General features: G+C 39.4%; 1 protein-coding gene across 1 annotated transcript; it reads left to right on the plus strand.

Annotated features, from left to right (window-relative positions):
- Window positions 1–3,341: 3,341 nt before the first annotated feature.
- Window positions 3,342–8,995, plus strand: klhl6 (kelch-like family member 6). Its single transcript, XM_085374536.1, has 7 exons — window positions 3,342–3,598; window positions 3,679–3,844; window positions 5,294–5,743; window positions 5,838–6,075; window positions 6,469–6,671; window positions 8,265–8,478; window positions 8,697–8,995. The coding sequence occupies exons 1-7, from the start codon at window positions 3,342–3,344 to the stop codon at window positions 8,993–8,995; spliced, it is 1,827 nt and encodes a 608-aa protein (XP_085230662.1).
- Window positions 8,996–10,439: the final 1,444 nt, after the last annotated feature.

Here is a 10,439-nt window from a genome sequence, read left to right on the forward strand (position 1 = left end):
CGACTTGTGAGATAACGTGGTTGCGGTCAAGTTGCGTTGCTTAGAAACGACCCTTTAACGGTCCCCATCTGAGTTTGACCCAGTTTTTGCAAACAGTGAATGCGTCTGTTTGAACATTCCTGTAGATTAATGACGCAATATTGCCATCTGGTGGAGACCAGAAAGACGTACAGTTCTACACAGTCAAATCAGCGTTTCAACATTTAGACCGTTTAAACATGGTGGAAAACGTTTGATATAATAGAGACAAGCTAAGAAAGAGAAGGGGTAAACATTTTATCAAGTTCATACAAACAAGAAAATTTAATGATGTATGCAGAAGAAATACAGGATTTAAGAAGCCCATAAGTGATATTTCAATCCAGAATGACTATTGTGAATTCAAAAACAGTGGGGGAAAATGATGCCATGATGTAGCTTATTAATAACTAATAAAGTATTTTGTTATAATCTACACTCATCCATCACTTTGTTAGGTGCATTACTGTGCATACGTTTTAAAACACCCCTCATTTCTTTAACAACATCCCAAAGTGGCCAATATTATGCTGATGGTTGTTGTGGTATATACTGGAAAATGACAGATAGGTGCAGGAAGGTATTCATGTGCAAAGATAAATGGTAATATTGTATTTAAGGTCATAAATAGAGTTCTGCCTTTTTCTCCATTCTGTATCAAGATGATCCCTGCTTTAGTAATGTACAGGTCTGGGCTTTGGGGAGGCCAGTCCATGACTTTTACTGCATTGACAGTGAACTTTTTGTTCATAATTCCATCAATTTTAACAATTTTAGATTCCCAACACCACTGGCTGAAATTCAGCCCCAAAACCTCCACAGTGTTTTACAGATGTGTGTAATGACACATGTATAACACTTACTGTTTTACAGCTTTTAACCAAAAATTTCAAATTTGGAGTCATCACTCTATATGACATGTTGCAACTGATTTTCAGTTCAGTTCTTGTGTAATTTGAAATATCTCAGCCTTTTCTCCCTGTTTCCTTTCCTTAAGAATGGCTTCTTGACATCCACCCTTCAAAGATACCATTTCTGATGGTGTTTCAATGAACAGTAGATGACTAGGTGAAGGGCCAGATGCATTTTTCAGGTTTTGTGGCAGGTCCTCCAGGTCCTCACCCCTGGACTTTTTTCTTGTTAAGATATGATCTTCAAATAAGGTTCATTTGTGTCGCAAGTTTTAGTCTTGTCCTGTTTTCCCTAAAGGTTTTAAAGACATACTACACAATATGGTGAGATATGGAATATGGTATATGATATGGTATATGATATCTCTTTTAGAATCACTTTGTTGGTGCAAAAACAAAATTTTATGCCTGTTAAAAGATGTTGTCTTCAACTAAAGCAAATGGGGACAAATAAAGCATTGTTGTGTAGACACAACACTGATTGAAGTTCCTTTTTTTAATGCTTCAGTGATTCATTGAAGTCAAGTGGCTCAACAAACTTGTCAGAAATGCTCTGAAAATGGTCAGATACAAAGACTGGGCTAAAAATGAATGGAAAAACATCAACATGTCGAAAAAAAAAGGAGAAAAAAACTTTTAAAGAGCTGAAGAAGGACTATATAACCATTGCTTAAAAATACTTGAACAAACAAACAAACTATGAACAAACCAAACAAATCAGAATGAGAAAAAATATGATCTGAGTAACTTTGAACATGGTTATAGTGTTTCAGAAACTGCTAATCTGTTGGGATTTTGTCACAAAATCATCTCTAGCATTTACAAAGAATGGTCAGAAAACGAGAAGAGATCCAGTGAGACATCAACCACACATTTTTTGTATGTGAAAATGTATTTTTTGATGGCAGGGGTCAGAGGAGAATGTCAGACCTGCTTTGAAATGACAGGAACAATTCGTTACAACCAAAATAGGCATAAGAGCAACTTGAACGCATAACATATCAAACGTGTCAAGGTTCCACTTCTGTCAGTGAAGAACAGGAAACTGAGTCTAGAGTTTACAAAGACTGAAGATGGGGAAAAAAATGCTGTCTGGTCTGATGAGTCTGCTGGTAGCTAGAATCTGGCATAAACAACATGAAAAGATGGGTTTATCCTACCTTGTATCAACGGTTTACACTGCTGGAGGTGCGATGATGCAGGAGAGATTTTCTTGGGACAGTTTGGCCCCTTTACTACCAAATGAAAATCATTTAAATGTTGTAGCCTACCTGAGTATTGCTGCTGAACATGTCCATACCTTCATGACCACAATGTGACCATCTTGTGATAGCTGCTTCTAACAGGATAGTGCCATCATGTCAGTATGAACCAAAATTTCTGATGAATGTTTCCAACACCTTGTTGGATCTACAGGAAGAATCAAGGCAGTTATGAAGGCAGAGAGGAGGTCCAACCCAGAATGAGCAAAATGCATCTTACTCAGTTACCAGTGAGTTTATCTTACTACTTTGCATTTGAATGACTGCACAATACCAATACATAAAATGTATATTGGAGGGCAGAGTGCTGCCTTTTTGTTGTCAATAGTAATTAAGGACAAAAACATAAAACAATGTGGGGTTTTTTGTTTTGTTTTTCGGCTTTTTGCTGTGTTTACCAAGACACTTTTACCGTCTCAGGCTTCTAAATCTGGTAAAATGTCACAATCTAAGGCTCCTCTTCTGATGAATCACAAACTTACGCAACCACGGAGTTCTTTAGACTGGCATACGTCAAAATGGTCGTGAATGAATGCCTCTAGGGGTTTGAGGGACTTTCTCACGTATGGGAAGACAAGCACGTCATCTTTCATGATACAACCTGATACAACCTGCTGGTTTAGACATAAAAAGGTAGCCTTCTAGTTAAACTTGGACTTATGGCGCCAGTGTGATGGCGTGATGCAAGAAAACTCAAGATGAGGAGTTCACAGGAGCGTTCCGCTTATGTTTGAGATGAAATACTTTTATCCCACCTAAGTTAAGCTGCTGAGCAGACTTCTTTCTCTTTTTTCTTTTTTCTTTTTTTTGCACTCATCTTTTTCATAGAAGAGACCTGCCATCATTGTCTGTGAAAAAAACAAAACAAAGAAAGGCAAAAAAAACTGTCTAGCTTAGAGAGAAATTTACTCAGCTGAAGACGAAGGGGAAGTGTTATGCATACGCATGTCCCTTACAGAACAGGAATAGGAAGTATGAAGAAGACAGGAAAAAACACAAATCCACTTCTCAAAGCAAAAGAACTGCTGCAAGCGTAAACCACACATGTTTGTTCACTTTCTATGTAGGCTACGTGTGCAGGTGTTTCTGGAGGTGGCTGCATGCTGCTCTTCTGCAGAAAGGGAGTTTTGAAGCTCTGCTGGTTTGAAAGATGAGTGACACACTGGAGAGGACTACAGACTGTCCTTTGCCGCTTCTCGCTGAGGAGTCCAACGTGAACGAGGAGAAAGGGAATGTAACAGGACCAAGTGAGTTACGTTGGGAAGATGGAGGTCTGCCCATGGAGCTCCAGAAAGGGATGGAAACCCTACGAGTGAACAGAGAATTGACTGATGTGACACTGCGCGTTCAGGGTCATGACTTCGCTTGCCATAGAGCGATTCTGGCGGCTGCAAGTCACTACTTCAGGTAAATCATCATCTGGTCTTAACTGTGTCGTGATCTCGGGCCTACTTGTTTTACTCACAAATTATGGCCGGTCTCTACAGGGCAATGTTTTGCAGCGGTCTCAAGGAGAGTCATGAGGAACGTGTGGAAATGAAAGGTTTGGACAGCGGGACGATGCACTGTCTCTTGGAGTATACCTACACCAGCCGAGCTCTCCTCACACACTCGAATGTCCAGAGAATACTCGAGGCTGCCAGTCAGTTTCAGGTAAAGCAGCTTAACTGATCTTTGTTGCTCAATCAGGGTTTTTGTTTTGCAAAATCATTGTCTGGTGCCAGGTCATTGACATTTTTAACACCAATGTAAAGATGTAGTGAAATCAAACAGCGGAGGCAAAAAAGTTCTACAAATCGAGGTGTGAATTTAGACTTTAAAGCCCAAGTGAACCATTTTTTACAAAGACATTTGACCTTAACATGTTTTTCACATAAAGGCAGCACAGCTTGAATTTAAGTCCATAAAATAAATCAACCATAAAATTTATAATTAATCTGACTGAAAGTTGTTTTAGTCGAGTTTAACTTGAAAAAGGCTTTTGGAAACGATCTCTTTCAATGAATTTTTAAACCATCAACACCATCGGTTCATACAAACTTTTTTATATCTGTTACATTTTAACCACCTGCATGTAAAGTCAGTTGGAACAAATAGGCCATCAAAGGAATGAAGACGCCTCGTGCTGAGTTAGCAGCAGAAAGCAAACCATTTATTTCTAATCGGGATGATGGATTTGGTGTTGTGATGTGGAACTGTAATTAAATTTTTGAAACTGCTATCAGCTTCTTACTTCAGTTTTTTCCTTGCGTAAAGGGAACAAACACATGATTGAATGAGAAATTGGTTTTGCTAAGAGGGAAGTGAAAGTTGGTCAGTTGTTTACACTCAGGATCATTTTTCCATAAGGGCTTAAATTAACTACACAGCTGTGCCACACTGCAGAGGAGGCAGGTGTTTGTGTTTGTGTGCTTCTATTTTTGCAAAAACGCTTTGGGTGTTAAATTTTGATGATAATTTCTTCAGGCACTCTTGCTGGATTGTCAGCGTAACTAAGAAGCAAGGTTAAGATCACGTTAAGAGTTAGGGTTAAGATTATCGTATGAGGCTAAATTTTATTTTATTTTATATCCTTAAAAAAACTAATCGGGTATCTCATTTTATACTGGCTTTGTGAAAGAGCTTTGTGAATGCTTTTGCTGCAAGTGATAGATAAAAATATCCACAGCGAATCTGTTGAATTTCAAACGCAGGTTTTCAAAAGCTTATATAAATTCAGGCTATGGCAATTAGATAAGCAAAGTGGGCACTGGGGAAAACTGTGGGCCTCTTTAGTCCAAAATTCTATTACTGTCCACTGTTGGATTGTTTTCTTGCTGCAAATAAGAAAACAGTTGTTTGGTCTGACGCTGACAGACGTCTGAGGACTCACTGCATACAAATGTTTGACTGTGTTATACTTTAGAAGGCATTTTTTTGCAGAAAAAGTCCCCCATCGCTTACAAAGGAAGTGCACTGGGACAGAATTGATTTACAGCCAGTTTACCAACAAGAAAATTCTAAGCCCTTAAAATCCAACTATAGCTGTAATTGCCAATTTGGAGCAGCTTAATCAGCTACAAATAGCTTTAACCGATGCCTTTGTTCTTTTTGTCTCTTTAGTTCCTTCGTGTGGTAGATGCATGCTCTAGCTTTCTCAGCAAGTCTATGCAGCTAGACACCTGTATTGGCATCTTAAATCTGGCTGACAGACATGCCCTGTCAGCCCTGCGCGCCAGAGCTCAGGACTATATTACTTCTCAATTCTCTCAAGTGGTCCAGCAGCAGGACTTCCTGGAGCTGCCAGTGGAATCTCTGGAGACTATCCTGCAGAGGGATGACCTGGATGTGAAATGTGAGGAGTGTGTTTTTGAAGCACTCATGCACTGGGTGAGAGCCCGGCAGGATGAACGCTATCCCTCACTGGCCAGGTTGCTTACGCACGTACGGTTGCCGCTGCTGGAGCCGGCATACTTTGTTGAGAAAGTGGAGTCAGATGAGCTGATACGACGGTGCAGCGAAGCTTTTCCTTTGTTGCAAGAGGCCCGAATTTATCATCTCTCTGGCAGGGAGGTCAGTATAAACCGCTGGGCATATTGTGTTTTATTGTTGTTAATCACTGTTTGTCTCATGTCCAAGTTTCATATATGTTTGACCTTTTTAACAGGTGGTCTCAGAACGAACCAAACCACGTGTGCAGCACTTTCTGTCAGAAGTATTCTTGATCATTGGAGGCTGCACCAAAGACGAACGCTTCATTTCCACTGTCACATGTTTGGACCCTCTCAGACGCAGCCGCCTGGAGGTCGCCAGGATGCCAATGACAGAGTTAGAGGACGAGTCCCAAAATAGAAAATGGGTGGAATTTGCTTGTATCACTTTCCACAATGAAGTATACATATCTGGTGAGTGAACATATTCTTTTTTTCATAGAAAGGCTTCACTTGTGAAATTGTGACGATTGCTCCTTGTTGTTATTACCCGTGAAGTGTGCACTTCACTGGTATTCAAATGTAATGAGAATTTAGGAATTTATAGTATGAACAAAACAAAACAACAGGAAGTCGTGACATTATTTCTGCTCTAACAGTTGCTGTGGTTTTAGGTGTTTCCCAACGCAGGAACTGACACGCAGACTGTAAATGCTATGACTAGCACGCAGGATTTCTCCATCTTTAAACAGCATGATAACTTATGCAGAGTTATTACTAAAGACTTGGTGATATGTCAGTATTTTGGAATGAATGCAATATTTGTACAGATAATCACAGTTTTCTCTAATGGTCTTGTTGCTGTAGGAGGTAAGGAGACACAGCATGATGTCTGGAAATACAATGGTGCCCTGGACAAGTGGATCCAAATCGAGCCCCTGTCGACTGGGCGCTGGAGACACAAGATGGCAGTTCATTGTGGGAAAGTGTACGCACTGGGAGGGTTTGATGGAGTTCAGAGGCTTTCTAGTGTTGAGGCCTATGATCCCTTTCATAATCGCTGGATGCAGGTAAACACAATATATGTACTGTATATATGTGAAGCGTATAGTTTGTAGTTCCTAATAAAAAGTAAGCAAAAAGGAATTACCAACAACTTCAACCTGCGCAGCATTTTAATGCATTTTAAAAGCATTTTAATTCATGTTTTCAAATCTGTTTTATTTGGACAGTCTTGTTTTTATCATGTACTCTGGGTGTTGCTCCCAGTTTTCTGCACCACCATCTTCGATGAGCGATTTCTCATCTAATATATTCTTCTTTAACCTAGTGCAGTATATACAACTCCAGGTCCCCTCAAAAGTTGGGAAGGTGTGGAAAACATACATAAAAACAGAATTTGATTTTTTGCAACTCTCATAATAACACGTTTTATTCACAACAGAACACATAAAACATATTGCATGTTTAAACTTATGACATGTAAGATCTTGAGATAAAAATAAAATTATTTGGAATTTCACAAAAGCAACATATTTGATGAAAGCAACGTGTTTTTAAAAAGTTGGGGCAAGGAGATTTGTGATTGTGTAGCATCTCCTCTTCTCTTTACATCAGTCTGTAAATGTCTGGGAACTGAGGACACCAGTGTTGGGATGTTAAGGAAAAAATTTTCCTCCACGCTTGTCTGATAGAGGGTTAAAGCTGCTAAACAGTGTAGGGTCTTCTTTGTCGTAATTTTCATTTCATAATCTGACAAATGTTTGCAGTTGCTAAAAGGTCTGGACTGCATTCAGGCCAGTTCAGCACACTGACTCTTCTACTGTGAAGCCATGCTGCTGTAGGCTGCAGTTTAGCATTGTCTTGCTGAAATATGCAATAATTTCTGTGAGAAAAGGCTATCTGGAAGAGACACTTTGCTCTAAAACATGTGTCAATCTGTGTAAGCTGCCATTTCCAGCCACTATTGCCCCCAGCATACCATCAGAGATGAAGGCTTTTGAACTGAGTGCTGATAAGTCAGAGGTCACAGCGCCCATATGCTCTAAAAAGAATTTCAAATTGGAATTTGTCTCTTCTATTTTCCATTTTGTTGCAAAATCTTCTTCCAGATTTACATTTTACAGCATTTGTGGACTTTTTAGACAACTGTTGCTCAAACTTAAAATAAACAAATATTTTTTGACAAAATAGTAAAATCTCTCAGTTTAAACATTAAAATATGGGTTTGTGCTATTTGTAAATCATTGCAATGTGTTTTTTATTTACAATTTACATAGTGGCCCAGTTTTTTTAGAACTTAGGTTTTACTATACCTCACGTGTCACATAAGTTACTTATGTTACTTTCGAGAGTTCGGCTTTTCTGCTATTATCGGCATTTGTATTCTATGTGTTTTCTTTTCCTGTTCAGAAATTCCATCCCATTTAACTTTTGATCCTATGCCTGTTGCCTTCCTATTTTATTTACCTCAATAACTGACTTATCTCCAGCCTGAAAGTAAAGTTTTCAGTTTTGGACTTTCACCTGCCTGTGGTGTTCTATCATCAGTTGCAGCTAACATCATTTTTAAGTTAGCGTCTTTTGTTTAGATCTTTTAGCTTTTTAAATTGCCTTACTGTTTTGATTCAGACATACTTATATACGCCTCTTATTTACTGCAGGTGACACCTCTTGCAGTAGGTGTGAGCTCATTTGCTGCTGCAAGCTTTGACAGATGGATCTATGTGATTGGTGGTGGGCCGAATGGAAAGCTGGCCACTGATAAGGTCCAGTGCTGGGAGCCAGGGACAGGCGGCTGGGAACTGAAAGCACCCATACCCATTGAAACTAAATGCACTAATGCTGTTACATTCAAGAACTGCATCTATGTAGTTGGTAAGCTGTCAAATCCCACTAAGTACATTTACTTACTTAATGTTAATGGTATTTATATGTAACTTTTAGAATATTGCAGGAATATTGACATGAGCCTTTTCCATCACGACTGCTTTTGCTTTTGATATATTTAATGTATTTTCAGACTTTTATTATGATTCTGCGTACTGATATAGTATATTAATTTGATATCTGTCCAATTCTCTTTGTGGTCTCAGGTGGTGCCATGCATGCCATGTACTGCTACTCTCCTCTATCTGATTCCTGGACCCTTGTGACTCGTCTGGGGGAGAGGGCAAGCTGTGCTATCGCTGCCTGTAACAACAAACTTTTCATCACTGGAGGAAGAGATAACAAAAACCAAGTCATCTCCACAGTGATGTGCTGGGATGTCGCCCGGGGGGTTTTGACAGAGGAGTGCGTTTTACCAATGGGAGTCTCGCACCATGGCAGTGTGACCCTCATGAAGTCCTACACACATATACACAGAATAACACCTGCCTCAGAGAGCCAATGACACAGGCGTCTGTGAACAGGACTTATTTTGGTGCTAAGAGTGGTTGTAGGATTATGCATGAAGAGTAAAAACATGTTCAAAGATAAGAAATATGTTTGGGGGTTTTTGCATGCATTACAATGTTTACTTTATCTTTGTTACCGTTTTGTAATATATTAATGACTATGATGTTTTGAAAACATTGCGTTTGTAGTTAAGCTTTCTCAGAAAAGTGTGGATTACAACGTCACAACAGGTCAAAATAAGTCTACAAACACAAAAACGAAAATTAAACATTTGCTAAATCATTATCTTATAAGTTTCTTATTAACTGCCAGAGAAATTTAAAGTTGCAAATGAAGGAAAGAGCAATGCAAAAGCAATTAAATTAACTTTTGGATTTTCCTTTTATGCTTTCAATTAGCAAACGAACTCTGAACTCTACACTTTAATGCTGATTTATTAAATGCAATGGTATTTGAACGCAACACAGGTTACCTGCGTATTAACAAATAAACTGACATGTCAAACAGAACCTGTAATCCATTTCCTTGTGAGTGCTGCCATCAAGTGGTGAAAAGTACTCATGTCGTTATTAAGAGTTCCACACTTTGTGAAAGTCAAAACAATGCGACTGTTAAGACACGAAAACAGTCAAAGACATATATTTTTAAAGACGAACTATTGGCCGTATTTATTTCCTGGTTCTTCTTTAACGGGCCCTGAAAACCACCTGCGTTTCATTGTCACCGTTGTCGCGCCAAGGTACCGGAAACATTTAGATGGGGTGGTGCTTGTCCTACCTTTACTCTGCACCTGCGTGTTGTTTTTGTGGGACTTCGCAGCCAGTCCAACTGCAGGTTTCGGTTTAGATGCAGGTGCTGTGAAGAGATTGGTAGGCTGTGGGCCAACACAGACTTGTTCGATAAGAAGAGACTGATTTAGCTGGCAGAAGAAAGTGAAAGTATCTCTAAATAAGGGACACCGGCGACATTACTGCCTTTTCAGACGGTTTAGAAATGATTTATTGTTATTTCCTCGCCGTTTGGATCCTTACCTCCTCGACAGGTGAGTTTGAATAGCCGGAACTTGATAGGTTCGATACTTTTCTGTGTGTATGTATACTACTGGTGACCAGACCTCGTCACACAGGCCCGACTGAGGACACCGGGCAGAGATTAAACACGGTGTGCCACAACCACTTGTAATTTACAGTTTAACATCGTTTATACCGTGAAAAACAAGCTTCACAGGAATGTTGCTTACATTAATGTGTAGTTATACACATTAACACAAAGGCCAGCTGCTTGCAAGTTGTAAAAGCAGCAATTGGCACTAAATCAGAGCAGTTAAACGCGAAGAAAACGTTTAAACGTTTAATTAGTATGCGATTTGGAGACTATGCGCACACTGATTTGTTCATACTGTATGTCATATTAAGTGTTCAACGCCCATGATCCAAACC

Source organism: Diplotaxodon limnothrissa, linkage group LG16 (genome assembly GCF_057381915.1).
Source record: "Diplotaxodon limnothrissa isolate DT_005_m linkage group LG16, D_limnothrissa_male_GT1.1, whole genome shotgun sequence".
NCBI lineage: Eukaryota > Metazoa > Chordata > Actinopteri > Cichliformes > Cichlidae > Diplotaxodon > Diplotaxodon limnothrissa.